Source organism: Crotalus tigris, unplaced genomic scaffold (assembly GCF_016545835.1).
Source record: "Crotalus tigris isolate CLP2741 ecotype Arizona unplaced genomic scaffold, ASM1654583v1 scf7180000017731.4096049, whole genome shotgun sequence".
Taxonomy (NCBI): Eukaryota; Metazoa; Chordata; class Lepidosauria; order Squamata; family Viperidae; genus Crotalus; species Crotalus tigris.
In genome coordinates, this window is record NW_024096599.1 from 904,293 (window position 1) to 925,113 (window position 20,821).

Consider the following 20,821-nt stretch of genomic DNA (forward strand, 5'->3'; position numbering starts at 1 on the left):
AAGTTCTATGTTTTTCCGTGTACAGCGAAGGGTATTTATAAACACAACAGCACAAGTAGATTCCGGGAATACAGAGTTATGTGTCTATCATTTTGTGTGAAAGACTAACATTAATAGTACATGTAATCTTTGCACACCTTTTATTCTGCAGCTGTCAAGAGGTCAATGAGTATAAATCAAGTTCTTATTCAGCAAGAAGGTATGTAGTTGGCACACAAGCCTGTTACATGCCAGTTCCAAGTGCTCTAGCTGAGCGGGCAAGGCCAAAGCTTTTGAATCTGTCAGTCAGTGGGACCTGCTTCCGAAGGTCTCTTCTGAAATGTACATGGTTTTCTGCATATACTAAGGTAGGCTTTGGTAAGCTACAGATTATAGAATTTTCCTATATTGTTGTCTCTTTAAACTCCAGTAGAAGAGATCTTTATCTTACATTGGTTTCTGTTTTGTTGTAAAAATATAATAGCAGTTGGGAACTAAAGAAATCTGAGCTAGGGTTACTTAATAGTAGATATTTGATAGTATCGAATCTGACTTTTAGAATCGGAAGTAAATTATGATTCACCAAAATTTAAAGTATGGCTTATTTTGGTTAAAAATGCAGGCAAAGGTGTGCAGGATTATACCATAGGTCTTTTTAATCCAACATCTTGTTTTATAGAATAGTGTAGAAAATATCTCTAAATATTACTATGTCTTCTGCTGCTGCTGCTTATTTTCTTTGTCTTTCTTTTTAACCAGGCTAACTTTTCATCTCTCTTTCTAGAATTACTCTTGCACTAACTGTTATGATAAAGTTGCATTCAACAGCAAAGCCTCAACTTTAAGAAATACAGGACTTTCCTGTGACACTTAACTGGATCAATGAGGAAGCTATTGTGTTTTAGTATATCAAAAAGGAATCATATTAGTTAACGACCTCTCCTGCAAGATTAAACCAAAGAGTTTAAGCCTAAAGCACGAACAGATTAACTAACTCCATCCATGGGTCATGTCATCGTAACACATAATTCCAATCAATTTTCCATACTTATTCCAACATATAAAAGAGCAGTCAAAAAGTTTTACCACGATGCAAATCACTGCCAAAACCTGGCAGTACAGAACACATGTCTAAACACTGATTACCTGGGATGGCCAAATGCACTTTCTGCTACCTGCTTTTTTGTTCTGTAGAAAGACTGGTGACATCATGAAATTTGCCAGGCTTAAGGCTTAAGGGATACTAGGAACTCTCCGGGGGGGGGGGGCGGGGGGAAGATGATTGATTGCAAAATGAATATGAGTCAATAGTGTGACAGATGCACAAAAAACAGAAATTAATCAACAGACTTGATTTTTGCATCTTGATTTATTGTCAAGATTGAAAGTTATAAATGGTTGGAAGTCAAGGAAGTTCTGTTTATTTACATGCACCCTACCTATGCTTTCTAGATAATATCTAGAGCAGTGGTTCTCAACCTTTTTAATGCCGCGACCCCCCAACCAGTCGTAAGTCGAGGACTACTCAACTGGTGCAGCACCGTTTGCAGAATGGGACTTTTGGCAGGCTCAGCAAGAGAGTCTATTCTATTGGCTTTCAAAAGCCAATAGAATAAAAGGGAGTAGCACAGCTAAGGAAAAGGGGGAAAAAATGGTGGACTGCGTTGTTTGGCGACCCCCGTGAAATGGTCGTTTGACCCCAAATGGGGTCCCGACCCACAGGTTGAGAACCACTGATCTAGAGATTTTTCCAATATTACTATCTGAGCAGTCCCACTGAGTTTTAGTTTTACTGTGAGAAAATTCTTTAAGGTCAGGCTGAAAGGAGGACTTAAGGGTTAAAAAAACTTAACCCAGAGGAGAGCAAGTTTTTAAAATTTGAGAAATTGGAGAAAAAACATTATTTTCCTTTCCCTCTCTTTAGCTGCCTTCTCATTATTAAATCTCTCACCCACCAGGTATCAGCTCCCCAAGGCACCTATTTTCTTTAACTTATTAGACTGGTTGCAAGGACTGTAAACAGCAGGAGCCGATTGGGCACAATGCCTCTTCTCCATCATCCATTCGGTCTGGGCTGCCATTCCACAACATATCAGTGTAATGGAGGTGAGGACAAAGAAGCCGAGTTCTTCTTTTCCTTTCAGACAGACTGGGGCTATTCTTGGTAATTTCATTTTTTTTTTACCCAATTCCAAGTTAAAACTAAGATGAGCTAGAAAGAAGCATGCCTTTAAAGCAATAGCAACAACAATGCTACTATATGTATATGTTGTACTTTTGTAGATGAGGAGATGAATCTTAAGTCAGATTTATTTTTAGGTGTATAAATAGAATAATTTATTGTATACTCTACATTCAAAAAATTGTTGCAAAATATGTATTTGTGTTTCTGTGTGTGTGTGTGTGTGTATGCATTATGGTTTGTCACATAGTCAAGCCGATGTTTAGACTGGATTTGGCATTTTTATTTTTATCCACTTATCAAGCCTTTCCCAAGGACATTACTATATTACTTATTTAATTAAATTTATTGGCTATTCGACTTCAGCAGATTCTGAATGGCATGTATGTATTCCCACGGAACCCTAAAATGAGAACACCATGAAAGAATTCAAAGTCATTACAGTTTGGAACTCCACATCAAAGTTAATAAGAAAGTCTTTCTTCAGCTGAATAAACATTGGTGGGGGGAGTGGACAGAGATTATCCTCTATCCATGGTTTTTTTTATAGTTACTCTTCCTAATTATCCTGCTGCTACCTCATACACCAAATATTCAAGAAAGCTGACTTGGTAAAGTTATATACAGCATTGAAGTGACCTCTTTGCAATGAGGATGCTTATCTATCAAATAAAGCCCTAGACAAAATGACAGTGACAGCTGCCTGGCAGCATTCACTTTGAATGGAACAGGATTGTCAGTATCCAGCATGTCATGATAGCTTAGAGCACCAAGACAAACATCTCAAAGCCCATTTTGCAAAATGGAATATTCTTTTCTCGGTTGCAGAAGTAATTTAGGATGCAATGTTTTCTTCTTCTGGGATGCATACTTTTTTGGCTTTCTCTTGCTGTAGGAGTCTTCTGAAAGCTCAGCTGTTTAACCTGTTGGCAGCTACAAAACAAAATTTGGGTCAGCAGAAGCAGCAAAAGAGAAAGAATTATGGGGGGAAAGAACTCCAAGGACCAAAGAGAGGAAAGCACAAGGTCATCAAAGAGAAGCCAGAAGCTACCTCTTTGGGAAGAAACTCTACTTTCTGGAAAAGATCCCAGAACACTGTTAAAGCGTGGGCTCCACTATGTCAACCTGAACCTCGTCATGAAGGGGATGATAAAGACACCTAACTTTTTATGGGGACTACCACAAGTCCAGAAATTGAATCTTTCACACAACCAGCTGGTGGCCCTTCCTCCCGCTTTGGGGAAACTTGAGCAGCTGGTGGTACTGAACTTGTGTGGGAACCGCATAAAGTCCCTACCTAAAGAGATTGGACTGCTTAGGAATCTGAAGGTTTTATTTGTCAATATGAATTGCTTGACTGAAGTCCCGTTGGAGCTTGGACACTGTAAGAAGTTGGAAATTTTGAGCCTCTCACATAATTATATCTCTTGGCTCCCTTCTAGCATTGCAGAACTGGTCAACTTAAGGAAGCTGAACCTGAGCAACAATTGGTTTGTTTATCTTCCCATGAGTGTGTTTGCTTTGATAAATTTGGATTTTTTACATGTAGGCTGCAACAAACTTGAAAATATTGGAGACAGCGTCCAGTTTCTAAGCAAATTGCAGATCCTGATTGCTGACTATAACAACATTCATGCATTGCCAAGGTCTATCTGCTCAATCACTTCTCTCAAATTGCTAAATGTTGATTACAATGCTATACAAGTACTTCCCTATGAACTTTATTTGCTGCATCGATTGCCCAAAATTGCTTGGAATCCTCTGGATAAGGGACTCCATATTTTGCACAATCCTTTATCAAAACCATTGCCACAGGTTATAGATGGAGGAATAAATGCACTCTACAAATATCTTAAAGACAAAAATCAGCTTGCATAAATTTATACCTTGGTTTGGAATAGATCTGGTAGTAAAGCCTCAACTTCTGCCACATGTTTTTTCTAGTCAATGTACAAAATGGATACTGGAATAAAATTATAGTTGTTTTTTTTCTGGAAGCAGGTACATTGATTGTGGAATAATATTTTTTTCCCAAATAAATGTATCCTTTGAATACTGAAATAGGAGTCAGAATAACTCTCTCCAATAATTTAAATTTTTATCTGTTTTAATGATCAATGAAGATAATAGCAATAGCATTTTAAATGTTTTTTCTTCTTCTGTGAGACTTCACTAGTGTTATTTTAAAGGGCATGACATGGGTTGTTATGCAGTTGTGACAATAACTTATTCAAAATGTTATACATATAGTTCACACATATATGCTTTTGTTACTGAAACACCAAAAACTAGAAGATGAATTGGTATTTATATTCTCTGAGTAATAGTTATTGTTTTATACCACCTGTCATGGTTTGTGCTTATTCCATTATTCTTCTAGTTTATTCTTCTAGTTCATACAACCAGCTTTCAAAAATCATGATAGAAAGAATTAAGTTTGCTACTAATGAAAGAAATGTCTACATTCAAAACTACTAAGCATTGCAAAAAATAATTTTAGAACTCAGTACAGCAAAAATTTGTCAGCATGAGAGAAACAGTAAGAGACCACAGTAATTTGTTCTGTTGCAAATACTAGGTGGAATCCACCTAGTTGCACAAGATTTGGGAAGTAGGGTCATTCTTCTAAATAATGATTCCATGATTATGATGCAGCTTATAGTACTGAAAGCCAACTGCATTTGTTTCCACATAGCCCAGGATTGTCAAATTGCCGGGCCATGGGCCGGTTGCATTATACGGAGGCTATGCCCACCCCAGCTGCAGCAATGCAAAAAAAGTCGCACTACGTCTTGACACGTTACGTGATGTGGCAAGTTTGACACCTGTGACATAGCCCTTCCAAGATTTTTCATTAATATGAGCTGCAAATTATTTTTCCTAGTATAAAGCCTATCATTGTTCTTTGCCTTCATGGTGCATATGCCCCAGGATGAGTCAGATGTCAATGTACCACAGAGTTCTTTTTGTGCTTTAGGCATGGACACCTATAATACTATAATAATATTATACAATATTATTATACAATCTGTTTCATGGAAGTATTTTGTGGCAGCATAAAGAAGACTGTAAAAAATTATCCACCCTGATTCTTTAATCCATTAACTTTCTTAAAACTCAAAATTAGGACCATTTCCATATTCAAAAGTCTAAATAAGTATGGAAGATTAGGGGGGGAATAATTTAGTTGTGAATCTATTTCTGTTAATAATAAAATCAATCTACCTGGGAAAGTTGTGAATATGAATAAAGTAAAAGGGTTGGTAATCAGGCGATGTATCTGTTCATAGAAACACCACTCTAGGAAAGAATGCAATGCACTCTTCAAAGATTTCCATTTTTATTCCAATTTACAGAGCAGTAGTTTTTCTCACTGTTGTGCTTTTCTCACCTGTTACCATTACAGAATAACCTCCCAAGGGCTGACATTAAAGTTGAAATCCTAACAGCTTTTTAAAATAAAACTTTACTTCAGAAACAAAACTCTGTGAAATACACTTTCGAAAAACTATAGTTAGTAATTTTAGCAATTTCCCTGCATAAGATGTATCAATGCAAAGCAAAGGAGGCTGACAGATAATTTGGGACTAACAGCCTATTTCAAAAGTAAGCAGCTGCCCAGTTTATAGAGGGTATAAACTCGATTTGTATCTTAATTGGAATTATTTGTGTAAGAAAATTAATTCTAAATATGCATGTATCAGTTTGAATTCTGTGGATGCTATTAGTAAAAAGAGAAGGCATACAACTGGTATGATATTCATATTTGACAAATAAGTCACCTAGCTAATCAACAGATGAGACATCAAAGCACATTCATTCCTGAATAAGTTATATTGTTATTAAAGTGATTATTTGTTTAAAGAAACAAAATAAGCTGGGTATTTTGTGATCCACTTAAGAATCAACATGATAAAATTAAGACATTTCAGTTCTATTTGTTGCAGAGTAAACAAAGACTATCTCACTGTTCCTTTGTACATCCCCTTACAAAGTAGTACATTTAATATTGGGGTGGAAAATCTGAATATCCACATGAATACAAACTTGGATATCCATTTGTGGCGGCTAATGGGAAAAGATTAATTCTTGAAAGTTTGGGGCATATTTTCCTAAGACTAGGAAGACCCAGGTTCATGAAGCTCATGCTCAGTCAGACTAACTGAACTCATAAGCTTCTGGTGGAAGAAAACTGGAGAATGGAATGCTATGTCTATCAACCTATGCTCTGGAAAAAAATATACCTCTTTTAAATTATTTATTCAGGGGGACTCCAAAGCTAATCCTATGAGGAGGGAGCATCCTTAGAAGTATGAGTATTGAAAAAAATAAAAATGATGGCAAGAGTATATTCAATATTGTATTGTATGTCAGAATCACAACTAATTTCAAGAGTAATGATTAAGTGGTTTTACTGAAACATCTTAAATACTGAGATGTTGAGTCTTGTAATCAGCTGTGAATTGTTGTGTGTATGAGTCAGCATTTAGTACTTTAAATTCTTGTGATATATACTACTTCTGTGGGAGGAAATATCCATGCATCAATAAATAAGAATTAGATCATTACAATTAATTCTGTGGTTAGTTGCATTTCAGTTTGTATACCTGTTTAAGGGGAAAAAATGGCACTCTGAGAATGTTTAGGTTCTGTTTTACAAGATTAAAAACCAGCAGATGGTGTAAGGGAAATATATCCAGATGGAAAATGAAAATTAATAAAAATCAAGACATGTTGGGGATCCAGGGAAAAAAGAGAATATAAAATAGAACAATTGAAAGCAGTGAGGATACTGAAAAATGGTGGCACTTCTCTGGTCCTAATAAAATTATTAGGTCTGGATGAGCCAATTGATTTACCCCAATAAGATACGTTGATTTACCCCAACATGATAGTATTTCCCAGGAAGGGGGTAGAATTAATTTCCTTCAGGGAAAAAAGTAAGGTGACCAACTTTTTTACAACAAAAAGGAGGACACGAATAAATTGAAGAAAAAAATATCGTAAATAAAAGAAACATTGTATTTATTGCAACAATAATACAGAATACACTATAATATGATCAATGCATAATAAAAAACATTTGTAAATAACATTTTATATTGTAATTATGCTTACATGCCTATTAATTATTTAAATGAGTACTTTTCCATTGAATGAATATTTTTTGTCAATGTATCATCTTCTAACAATATATTGGAAATATCTGAATAAGAAATATCCTTCATATTGAATTTTACGGCAAGTGCTGCAGCTAGAGTATCAACATTCAATCTCAATTTCTCACTTGTCCAAAAATCTACACGGCTGGACTGCGCGGGGGTGGGCAGCAGAGGCAGGTGTTGTGAGCCAGGCGCTCCAGGATGGCCACGTAGATGCGCAGGGTGAGGTGGTGGCAGCGCAGGTCAGCACTGCGTAGAACACCAGCTGGCGCGGCCCATGGAAGGTCAACTGCCCGCCACGCACCCGCCCACAGCCGCCTCTCCAGCACCGCTGCCCTGCCGTGGAGAGCCGGTCCCGCAGCTCGCAAAGCATCAGCCGAGCCAGCTCCGGCCCTGAGCCGCCCCCCAGCACCACCGCCCACCCCGCGCATCCCTGTAGAGCCGGCCACACGGCTCACAAAGGCAAAGCAGCAGCTGCTCCAGCTCCGGCCCTGCAGCTGTCCCCCCAACCGCCCCCCAGCACCACTGCCCACCTGCGCATCCCCGTAGAGCCAGCCCCACGGCTCACAAAGCACCAGCCGCGCTGGGTCTGGCCCTGCAGCCACCCCCCAGCACCACCGCCTACCCAGTGCATCCCCGTGTAGAACCGAACAGGGAAGATCAAGAGAAACTTACCGCTCCAGTCTCCTCCAGCTATCTGCGGAACTAAGTAAGAGATGGTGTAGTTGGGTAGCAGTGAGAGGTGCAAAGTTCCTGCAACTTGCACGTGCAAAGTTTGCCGCCTGGGTGTTTTGGTGTGCTCAGCAGCAATTCCTATTGGCTTTCGAAAGCCAATAGGGGGAGTAGCACAGCTTAGGCAAAAGTTGAAAAAAACCATCAAAAAAAGGTCCTGGAACACCTTCTGGGCGTTCTATGAGGGGAAAAAAGCCCTGCACATAAGTCTTCAAATATAGAAAAAGAGGACATTTAGGAGGACATTTTTGAGGGAGGACAGAACTCACAAAAGGAGGACTGTCCTCACAAAAGGAGGACGGTATATGGAAAAGGAGGACATTTAGGAGGACACTTTTTGAGGGAGGACAGAACTCAAAAAAGGAGGACGGTTGGTCACCTTAAAAAAAGGGGCATATTTTGTGTCTGTGAGGTACCTGCTTCATCTCATCCTTGTTTTTTAGTACTTTTTTAGTACTTTCAAAAAAGTTTAAGAGATTTTTGCAAACACTAAGGAAAGAGGAGAAACACAACAAAGCAACATGGAAACGTTATTTGCTTTTGGAAGAGAAGTGGTTACCTTGATTCATAAAACAGATTTGAGGGGGGTGATTTGTTTGAATGGTTAGCTGAAGCAAAACAAGCCTAAAAAGTTTAAAATCCATTTAACTAGAATAAACATTACATCATTTTCTGGCTAATTTCTACTGGAAATACAAATCCTCGAACACCAAACATGGCCTTAATCAAACCTCCTTCCATAAATTCAATAGAACTTACTTCCAGATACACATACATAATTACAAAATCTGATTGGATCTGCAAATAGGCAAGTAATTCTTTTGCAACATATTTTTAAATACCACCCAATCTTTACCTATAGGGTTGATTTGTATTTTATGATGGTTCTGTCCAGAAGGAAATGCTCTCTAGGAGGCATCTTATACAGGGCAGCAGGTTGTAGATTTGGTTGTAGCAATAACTATGGTCAACATTACAACATATGCAAATATTTGAATGGCATCATCAGCAGAAAGACATTATTTAGAGTCAATTACTTGACAGCATTCTTAGGAAGTACCACTAAACTAGATAGATATCATTTGTATTTTCATTCAAAAAAAGTGCTAGGTTTTGATCGGTACCCAAAAACCATTATATCAATATAATGAAAATGAATTCTGCAGTTTTACATCTCTTAAAGAATTCATGCTAATCACAGCAATTATTTAGTAATCTTGCAATTAAACATGACAATTATTTCTTGTTGTTTTTATGGCTATTTCACATAATTGTTCTTTATTTTCAAAAATGACAGGTATATTTACCCAAGCACCTGCAAAATGCAAGATAAGTAATTTTGGGTCCGTGTGTGTATGAACTCTGGTTCTGCTCAATTAAGCTTTAGCTCCCTTGATTTCATTGCAATTTAAGGAGCACAACTTTATGCTAAATTGCAGCTTAATCAACACAGAGATCCTTTAGCCTATAAACAAAGAATGGATTTCAAATGTCTTGCTTCCTTCAATGTTTAGGATATTGAAATTCCATTTCTTATCAAAGAACGGATTTGAAAGTTTTTAAGTGATCTTGGCCTAGTCATTTTCTCTTAGCCCTAGGAAGAAGGTAATGGCAAACTACTTCTGAAAAACCTTGCCAAGAAATTTCAGAACTTGTCCAGGGGGGTCTTCAAAAATTGGACATAACTGAAAAGAAGAAAAAATATCTCATAAAAGAATGAAGCAAATATGTATAGCCCATCACAATTATGTATTTCCCATATTTTTAAAATTCCATTTGGTTATAAAATAATATTGAAATTAGGAATTGTCGTGCTTCCTCCTAAATATAATTCTGATCTGAATACGATTCCCTAAGGGAGGAACAATAATTAGGCACGTACAGAGCCAGTAGGTTAGGCCCAAAGATAGAAACTGAGCCAGAATCAGACCACTGTAGTCTTTTCCTTCTGCACTGTTGTGAAAGGTGTTGAGTAAATATCACATAATATGAAGACACTGAATTGCCTCTTTGCAAGAGAAAAGAGGCATTGTGTAACTCAATGAAGCTATAAGCTATGCCGTGCAGGGACACCCAAGACGGACAGGTCATAGCAGAGAGTTCTGACAAAATGTGATCCACTGGAGAAGGAAATGGCAAACCACTCCAGTATTTTTGCCATGAAAACCCCATGGACAGTACTAAAAGGCAAAAAGATATGACGCTGGAAGATGAGCCCCTCAGGTCGGAAGGTGTCCAATATGCTACTGGGGAAGAGCAGAGGGCTAGTACTAGTAGCGCCAGAAAGAATGAAGCGACTGGGCCAAAGCCGAAAGGACGCTCAGCTGTGGATATATCTGGTCGTGAAAGGAAAGTCCGATGCTGTAAAGATTTTTTCTCCATAGGAACCTGGAATGTAAGATCCATGAATCAAGGCAAGCTAGACGTAGTCAAAAAAGAGATGACAAGACTGAACATCGACATCTTAGGAATCAGCGAACTAAAATGGACAGGAATGGGTGAATTTAACTCAGATGACCATCAGGTATACTACTGTGGGCAAGAATCCCTCAGAAGAAATGGAGTAGCCTTCATAGTCAATAAAAGAATAGGAAAAGCAATACTGGGATACAATCCCCAAAATGACAGAATGATCTCAATTCGAATTCAAGGCAAACCATTCAATATCACAATAGTCCAAATCTATGCCCCAACTACTGGTGCTGAAGAGGATGAAATTGAATGAAGCCCTACAGCACCTTATAGAATTAACACCAAAAAATGATGTCCTTATCATCATGGGGGATTGGAATGCTAAGGTAGGAAGCCAAAAGATAACCGGAATAACAGGCAAGTTTGGCCTTGGAGTACAAAATGAAGCAGGGCACAGGCTAATAGAATTTTGTCAAGAGAATACGATGGTCATAACAAACACTCTTTTCCAACAACCCAAGAGACGGCTCTACACAAGGACATCACCAGACGGTCAACATAGAAATCAGATTGACTATGTGCTCTGCAGCCAAAGATGGAGAAGCTCTATACAGTCAGTAAAAACAAGACCAGGAGCTGACTGTGGCTCAGATCATGAGCTTCTTGTTGCAAAATTTAGGCTTAAATTGAAAAAAGTAGGGAAAAGTGCTAGGCCACCCAGGTATGAACTAAATCATATTCCTGATGAATATACAGTAGAAGTGACAAATAGATTTAAGGAATTAGATCTAATAGACAGAGTGCCTGAAGAACTATGGATGGAAGTTCGCAACATTGTACAAGAGGTAGCAACTAAAACCATCCCAAAGAAAAAGAAATGCAAGAAAGCAAGATGGCTGTCTGAGGAAGCTTTGCAAATAGCTGAGGAAAGAAGGGAAGCGAAAGGCAAAGGAGAAAGAGAAAGATACACCCAATTGAATGCAGAATTCCAAAGAATAGCTAGAAGAGATAAGAATGCCTTCTTAAATGAACAGTGCAAAGAAATAGAAGAAAACAACAGAATAGGGAGGACCAGAGATCTCTTCAAGAAAATTGGAGATATGAAAGGAACCTTTCATGCAAAGATGGGCATGATAAAGGACCAAAATGGCAGGGACCTAACAGAGGCAGAAGAGATTAAGAAGAGATGGCAAAACTACACAGAAGAACTATATAAGAATGAGCTTAACGTCCCAGATAACCACAATGAGATGGTCACTGACCTCGAACCAGACATCCTAGAATGTGAAGTGAAATGGGCCTTAGAAATTCTGAGCAACAACAAAGCTAGTGGAGGTGACAGTATTCCAGCTGAGCTATTCAAAATCTTAAAAGATGATGCAGTAAAAGTGCTACACTCAATTTGCCAGCAAATTTGGAAAACTCAACAGTGGCCCCAGGATTGGAAAAGGTCAGTTTACATTCCAATTCCAAAGAAAGGCAATGCCAAAGAATGTTCAAACTATCGCACCATTGCACTCATTTCACATGCTAGTAAAGTTATGCTTAAAATCCTACAAGCTAGACTCCAGCAGTATGTGGATCGAGAACTACCAGAAGTACAGGCAGGATTTCGAAGAGGCAGAGGAACTAGAGATCAAATTGCCAACATATGCTGGATCATGGAGAAAGTTAGGGAGTTCCAGAAAAACATCTACTTCTGCTTCATTGACTATGCTAAAGCCTTTGATTGTGTGGATCACAACAAATTGTGGCAAGTTCTCAAAGAGATGGGAGTACCAGACCATCTCATTTGTCTCTTGAGAAACCTATATGCGGGTCAAGAAGCAACAGTGAGAACCGAACACGGAACCACTGATTGGTTCAAAATTGGAAAAGGAGTCCGGCAAGGCTGTATACTGTCGCCCTGCCTATTTAACTTATATGCAGAGCACATCATGAGAAAGGCAGGGCTAGATGAATCAAAAGTTGGAATTAAGATTGCCGGGAGAAATATCAACAACCTAAGATATGCAGATGATACCACTCTAATGGCAGAAAGTGAAGAGGAACTAAAGAGCCTCTTGATGCGGGTGAAGAAGGAGAGTGCAAAAGTTGGCTTGAAACTCAACATTAAGAAAACCAAAATCATGGCATCCGGCCCTCTCAATTCCTGGCAAATAGATGGGGAAGAAATGGAGGTAGTGACAGATTTTATTTTTCTGTGCTCCAAGATCACCTCAGATGGGGACTGCAGCCAAGAAATTAAAAGACGCTTGCTCCTGGGGAGGAAAGCTATGGCAAATCTAGACAGCATACTAAAAAGCAGAGACATCACCCTGCCAACAAAAGTGCGTATAGTCCAGGCCATGGTTTCCCCAGTTGCAATGTATGGCTGTGAAAGTTGGACCATAAGAAAGGCTGAGCGCCAAAGAATTGAGGCCTTTGAACTATGGTGCTGGAGAAGACTCCTGCGAGTCCCTTGGACTGCAAGGCGTTCAAACCGGTCAGTCCTAGAAGAGATCAACCCCGACTGCTCTTTAGAAGGCCAGATCCTGAAGTTGAAACTCAAATACTTTGGCCACCTAATGAGAAGGAAGGACTCACTGGAGAAGGGCCTAATGCTGGGAAAGATTGAGGGCAATAGAAGAATGGGACGACAGAGAATGAGATGGCTGGATGGAGTCACTGAAGCAGTAGGTGTGAACTTAAATGGACTCCAGAAGATGGTAGAGGACAGAAAGGCCCGGAGGAACGTTGCCCATGGGGTCGCGATGGGTCAGACACGACTTCGCAATTAACAACAACAAAGAGAAGCCACATTGGGAATGATAGTCCACTTAAGGGTAGCTCAGCATGCTGAATAACCTTGCAATTAGATCAAGCTTAATGAACACTTGCTGAGTTAATTCTGTTAACTTAATACATGTATATCACTTTGCAGTCAAGTCAGGTTCCATGAGCATCATGTGAGTAAGGGTAAGGTAGATATGGCTCTCTGCTGGAACTAATGTCTGATACTTGTCAGCCTGTGCAACAACTGGTTATCCTTGAATACTGATGACCATTGGTATAAGCTTTGTTGCCTGGATTGTGACTTTTGCTCACATGTTTTTACCTTTTGAAACCTCAAATAATGTTCAGATTGATTTATCTTTAGATTTCTGGACAAATTATTCTACTGTTGGTATTTTTTTTTTAAAAAAAAAATTGATTGTACAGTTACCATTTTGCTTCTCCTAAGCTCTGTTAATGCCAGTATACATTTTTGATACTCAAATAAGAAAAAAAATCCTTTTTTGTTGCTGTCACTAAATGATTTTGGTTTTTCTTTTATTCACATTTATAAGTGTTAACAGACTTTGCATTTTATTTCCTGCTGACTGGAATAGAATATGTTTACCTGTAAACTCTATTAGTGATGTGAATAGACGTTTGTAAGTTGGCTTTATGGAATGTGTGTAAACAGTATTTAAAATAATCTTGCAAATTTTAAAGGGAAATGGATTACAGGTAGTCCTTGACTTACATTCAAAGTTACAACAGTGCTGGTGAAGAATGGTTCTCTAATTTACAGCTGTTGAACTACCCTGTGGTCATATGACTGAAATTCACACACTTAGCAGCCTATTTACTCTTCCAAATACAGGGTCCCTCCATGCCCTTTTGGTCTCCTGCATTCTGTAGCCCCTGACTCCCTAGTAGACCTTTGCTGTCTTTTTGCTCTGTCTGCTGACTAAGCATGCGTACCTGGCCCCTTTGCAAGGTAGCTGATGACAACACAAGGCTTTCTTCTCAAAGGCAGTACTGCACTTTCCTTATGAGACCTGGTTAGCCTCACATCCCCAGTAGCTGCTGCATGAAAGGCTAGGCTGGGCCCACCTCATCAGCTGTGGGAGCAAGAAGACAAGAAGGTTAGGTGCAGTGATGGAGCACAGAGTAACAGGGACTTCAGAATCCAGGTACTGTGGTTGAGACTGGGCTGGGTAGCTGAGGTTTCCTAGGGTGGCTGTGGCTTCACACAATGTTATCTAGTCAGCTGAGACTGGACTTTGCTGGAGTCTCTTCTTACAATCCTAGTGCCACAGCATGCCAGAAAGTCCCTTTGTTACATGCGTCTGGCCCAGGTTTCACGCTGCACTGCAGCTCAGAAGCTTTTTGGAGTCCCAGAGACATGGCACACCAAGATGCCCCTTTCCACTGCAACCACTGAACCAGGCTAGGGCTGAGCTTGGTGCTGTGCTATGTCTCAGGGGCTTTTTGAAATTCCAGAGCTGCAGCATGCCAAGAAGCCTCTTTGTACTGCAGCATTGCTGGATGGGCTGGAGTAATAATAATAATAATAATAATAATAATAATAATAATAATAATAATAATAATAATAATAATAATAATAATAATAATGTTGAAAGGGACCTTGGAGGTCATCGAGTCCAAACCCCCCACTCAGGCAGGAAACCCTATACTATTTCAGACAAATGGCTGTCCAGTCTCTTCTTAAAAACTTCCAGTGTTGGAGCATTCACCGCTTCTGGAGACAGATTGTTCCACTGGTTAATTGTTCTAACTGTCAGGATGTTTCTCCTTAGTTCTAGGTTGCTTCTCTCTTTGGTTAGTTTCCATCCGTTGCTTCTTGTCCTGCCTTCAGGTGCCTTGGAAAATAGCTTGACTCCCTCTTCTTTGTGGCAGCCCCTGAGATATTGGAATACTGCTATCATGTCCCCCCTCGTCCTTCTCTTCGTTAAACTAGACATACCCAATTCCAGCAGCCTTATATGCTTTGGCCTCCAGTCCCCTAATCATCTTTGTTGCTCTTCTCTGTACTCTTTCTAGTGTCTCAACATCTTTTTTACATCGTGGTGACCAAAACTGGATGCAGTATTCCAAGTGTGGCCTTACAAAGGCATTGTAAAGTGGCATTAATACTTCACGTGATCTTGATTCTATCCCTCTGTTAATGGAGCCCAACACTGTGTTGGTCTTTTTGGCAGCTGCAGCACACTGCTGGCTCATATTTAAGTGGCTGCTCTTTGTGCATTGCTTCAGCTTTGCATTGATTTGGACAGACATTCCCAGCACATCACTCAAATATTAAGGGAATGTCTTGGAGAAAAGGATTGTCTATTGTCATTTAGGCAGTGATATGAAATCAACAGAGATGGTCTCCTTAAAGGAAATAACAAAATAGCTTGTATCATTCCATTTTCACAATGAAGTAACCCAGCCGTAGAGTTTTCTTCAGTGCTGATGATGGAAGAGCAGTCTTCCACTCATCTGGGAACTGGGAGTTGTGGCCCAGAGTTGTGGTATGCCAAGAAACCCCCTGATCTGAAGCATATTCCCCAGCCTCCCTGAATTTGTACAGTACTACAGCACCCCCTCCCACTACTCATGTATGGCCTGTGCTGAGCCTTCCAGGGCTTCCCCCACCGCCCTGCGGCACTCCTATTCCCTTTACTTGGGACTCCCCCCAATTTCCTGCTTAATGATGCACAAGCCTTGGTCATTGGGACTGCCATGACATCATGCTTTGTGACCACATTGCTGAGTGATGGAAATTCCAATCCTAATTGTGATCATAAGAACTACCGGGAATAGTATTTTTTTTTTAAAAAAAACCCACATAATATTAAATTACACTGATTATCTGTGCATTTTAACATTAGTGTTTTCCTTCTCTAGTAGAAGACTCCCAGTTCCCAGATGAGTGGAAGACTGCTCTTCCATCGTCAGCACTGAAGAAACCTCTATGGCTAGGTTACTTCATTGTGAAAATGGAATGCTACAAGCTATTTTGTTATTTGCTTTAAGGAGACCATCTCTGTTGATTTCATATCCCTGCCTAAATGACAATAGACACTCCTTTTGTCCAAGACATTCCCTTAATATTTGAGTGATGTGCTGGGAATGTCTGTCCAAATCAATGCAAAGAAACGGGCAGAGTAAAAACTAACTATGATTTGTTTTAACATCAATTTAGACTTAAGCTGAAAGTAAAAGTAAGAAATCCAATATATTTAATGATTATTTCCCTTCTGTACTATTTAGAATTATAATTAAGTCACAAATTTGGAAAAATTCTAGAAATCTTATGCAAGACTATGGATAAGGAAGGTAGAAGATATCACATACAACACATGTATGCATGTCTCAAGTAATACACTGATGACAAAGCAAAAGGTTCAAGATTGCCTTGAGATGCAGTAAATTTTCCCCCAGAGTTTTATTGTTATCTCATCAAGTTTGCCCAAGTTTGGGGGTACAAAGGTCACTATGGGAGTACAAAGATCAATCCTATGTGAACATATTTTAGCTGAGGACTTTAGATTTGTGTAGTATGCAAACTATCACAAATTCAAATTATAACATCCCCATACAATGAAAAAAAAAATGCTACTAAAAACTCTGCCAAGCAGTGCTAGTTCATGTTGATGGCACTAAGCTAAATTGACCAAGAGCCTTTCTTAGTATAGGCAGCTTTCTAAGCTCCCTTTGGAGCTACTTTAGGATGTCACCCAAGGCTAAATGAGGATGCTGCTCATGTTAATTATAGCTACTTCAGTCACACATTTGTTTGGTACACAGCCCCTAGAAACTAGGTATGTTTTCGAATGCCCTTAAATTGTTTGCAAGTAAACAAATTCTATTTCAGAGTCAACTGATACACAGCTCTATAAATAGTGTTAGATGCTCCCTGATCAAGCTCTAAGCAAGCATTGCAAAATAATCTCTTCACAATTACAAATTAATTAATTGAATTTTGTTTAACATATGCTGTCTCCCTTTGCATACTTCTCAGTGCATATCAACCTTGTCTATTTTGCAATACACACCGGATCTGGGAAATAAAGATATTAATATACAGTACATTTTAATGTACTAAGAATTTATTCAATGGCAAATTGTATAAATATATAGAAACCTTGGAGACTATTAATTTAAACATTCTATTTATTTACACCAGCCTAAGCATGTTTGTATGGTTATATTGCAGCCTGTGGAAAGAACTGTGATACTGTTTAAAATGTGTTCTCTCCTGACTATTACTCAGTAGACTTAACAGAATATTTTAGTCTTATTAATGGATCAATAAAACCTACATATAGGCAATTTTAAACAATTTTAAGACTTTTGTTTCTTTACAAATATTGATTTTGTTCTAGATAAATTTATCTTCTCTCGAGTCAAGAAGCATTAAACTGGATGTAATCAATTGTCTCCAGTTGACTCTGGAAAGCCTGATCTAAATAAACTCATTGACAGTTCCCTTTTGCAGCAAGTGTTGGAAATACATTTCTTAGGAAATACTTTCTTTGTGATTACTCCACAATGAAAAATCCTTCTAGCAATAGAGTTGAGGTTTGTTTACCATGTGCCATTTTAACAATGTAGTCTGATTTCTTGCCTAGATCCTGAATCGTTCATATCGACAATTCTGGGAAAGCAAAAGTTAAAGAAAAAGATGCTGCATCATCAGAGTTTGATAAAAGTTCAGAACAAATATTTCTCAAGATCTGCCTCAATTAAACTGACAGAATATATATCCAAGAGCTTTCAAATATACTAGAACCGCAAAGAAATAAAATTTGGCAGCCATTCACAGGGTTGTTTTTTTTGTTGTTGTTCATAAATGTATCTTGGCAAACTGGGCCAGCTAAGCAGCTTTTGCATTCAAATCTGTCAATCACACCTCAAGAAAGGAAGTTATGATCAGCGGGTGGGCCAACAGGCCAGGAGTTGACAATCAATCATGCTGTGTGGCATGATTGAGTCTTATATGTTTCTAAATGGGAAAACTCTGTATAATACAATCTTTCTTTTCTACAACAGTGCTTACATTAGTCAGTGTTATAAACTCATCTACTCTGAATCCATATATAGAGCATTTTATACATTTAATATTTAAATTGTGTATCTATCAGTAAGATAAATGGTAAAGTTGCCTTCTCATGCAGTCGAACACTTGGTGACTATCCAGATGTATATACTTTTAATATAAAGTGCAAAATATTAACTCAAACACACTAATCTGTTTTTGAATGTTGAAAAGCCACATTAACCCCAGCAGAATGCTTTGGGGGATATAAAATATATGGAATTTATGGGTGAACAAAACACATATTCATTCATGAAAATACTCATAATCATTGTAGCAAGTCTGAATTTCTATTATCTACTATGGACATTATTATATCTATTTACACATAAATATAAGCATTGGGTATTTATTGTTAAATCTTGCAGCTTTATTCTTTCCCCCTCCTCATCACAATACCACACATCCATACATTCATTTTTTTCTTTCTGTTTCATTCTTTCCCAGCAAAGAAACCATCCTGAACAAAGTGGAAGAAAATTTACCTACTATTTCTTTCAGTAATTCTATCCCAGGTTTATCAGAATGCTTTTATTATTGACTGGGAAGCAGGGGTTTTGTTCACAATCAGTTGATTGTTAATGATTATTAACAATCATTAACAATCAATTGATTGTTAATTAATTATTAACAATAATCAATTAACAATTAATTAATTGTTAATTGATTATTATTAACTGTTGTTAATAATAGGAAATATAGTGGTTTCTTCTTTGTTTCTTCTTTGTTGCCACAATCAGAGGCTTCAGGACCGCAAATATGTTCCTCAATATCTTCATCTTCTAGGGTTTCATCTTAAGAAGCTTTGAAACTGAACAAGAAAAGATGTATTTAATAAAACTTGATCAAAATTAAAATGCTTGGCAACTGACTCATATTTATGATGGTTGCAGAGTCCCAGGATCATGTGATCACCTTTTGCAGCCTTCTGACAAGCAGTCAATGGGGAAGCCAGATTCATTTAATAACTGTGTTACTAACTTAAGAACTGCAGTGATTCACTTAACAAATGTGGCAAGAAAAGCTGTAAAATGGGGCAAAACTCACTTAACAAATTTCTCACTTAGCAACATAAATGTTGGGCTTAATTGTGGTTGTAGGTCGCGGATTACCTGCAATATATGATGGACTTTATGACTTAAAACTTTATTATATAACAATGGCTATAGATACTCTTTGTAAATGTATTGAACGTAAAGCTCCACAAAATTATGTTATGAATATTACATATTCCAAATGATGTTCATAATGTAGCCATGTGTTATCTCACTGAGGACAATCCCCTACTTGAAGGACTGTAGTTATAGGTTAAAGAACTATACAAAGGGAACATCCTAAACCTCTTGCCATTACACCTCCCCTTAGTGTAATCTTAATGTATACACCGACTCTAAAAATGAACACAAATGAACAACGAAAACAATACAATGAAATTTTGGGAAAGGGTTAGGGTGAATTATAATACAGTATATAGTATAATATAAGTAGTGAATTATATTTCTTTACAAATTATCAGAATTATTTCTAAGCTTACTGCATAAAAAGCAGTATGTGCTAATTTCATACAACACTATGCTTGCTTTTTTCTCTGGTTTTTTTTTTTTTTTGGACATGATTAATAGACAACTATAAATGTTACCGTTTTACCTATTCTACCATGTATATGATGTAACAATGTAAAAAGAGTCCAGCTGGATTAAGCCATAAATTATTCTAAGTGTGCACACACAGGAGCCTGTTGGATTATTTGGGAAGCTCACAAGCCTGGAATGAGGACAATAGTCTCTTCAACTCTTGGTTCCCAGTATGTTGCCTTTGATCAGGCGGTAGTAAACAACCCTCGATATTAGTAGCCATTTAAAGCTTGATTCAGCATGAGCCAGCCCAGTCCTCTTTTAAAGCTATCCTGATAGTCTGCCATTATCACAACTGCTGGCAGTGAATTCCACAGTTAAACGGTGCCATGTGTGGAAAACAAAGCCCCTTTTGTCAGTCCTGAATCTCCCAGAATTTATTTTAATAGATAATCTTGAGTTCTGAGATTGTGGCAGAGAGAAAAAAAACTTCTCTCTGTCCACATTAATTATGCCATAGATGATTTTACATATCTCTCTCATATTTCCTGCACCATCAAGCTTCACTCCAAGATTTGTCTCTTCTCTCAGGTGTTTTGCCCTCCTAATAATTTTATTGCCTCCCATTTTCAAGTCCTAGAGCAGCATTTCTCAACCTCAACAACTTTAAGATGTATGGACTTTAGCTCCCAACAATCCCAGCCCACACATTGGCTGGAGAATTCTGGGAACTGAAGTCCACACATCTTTGCTGAGGTTGAGAAATATTGCTCTAGAATAAGGATTCTTAACCATTTTGTGCTGTGGACCCTTTTGATAGAGTGATGAAACTTGCTGATTCTTTCTCAAAAAATATATTTAAATGCATTACATAAAATATATAGAGATTGTATTATAAAGGAAACCAACTATGTTCTAATACAGT

General features: G+C 38.2%; 1 protein-coding gene across 5 annotated transcripts; it reads left to right on the forward strand.

Annotated features, from left to right (window-relative positions):
• The first annotated feature begins 218 nt into the window (after positions 1-218).
• LRRC30 (leucine rich repeat containing 30) lies at positions 219-18,046 on the forward strand. 5 transcript variants are annotated; one of them, XR_005556221.1, is made up of 3 exons: positions 219-347; positions 1,938-2,143; positions 17,856-18,046. XR_005556221.1 is itself a non-coding variant. In XM_039339170.1 (3 exons), exon 3 carries the CDS (start codon positions 3,143-3,145, stop codon positions 4,037-4,039), a length of 897 nt encoding a protein of 298 aa, XP_039195104.1. In that variant the 5' UTR covers positions 219-347; positions 1,938-2,143; positions 3,057-3,142; the 3' UTR covers positions 4,040-4,149. The 5 variants fall into 5 exon arrangements, 3 of the variants coding, with proteins under 3 accessions (XP_039195104.1, XP_039195105.1, XP_039195106.1); XR_005556222.1 differs by having other exon boundaries at positions 1,938-2,085; XM_039339170.1 differs by lacking the exon at positions 17,856-18,046 and adding an exon at positions 3,057-4,149.
• The last annotated feature ends 2,775 nt before the right edge of the window (positions 18,047-20,821 follow it).

Excerpts from the sequence above, each read along its gene's own strand:
- LRRC30 (XM_039339170.1), top strand. The coding sequence starts at position 3,143 with ATGGGGGGAAAGAACTCCAAGGACCAAAGAGAGGAAAGCACAAGGTCA.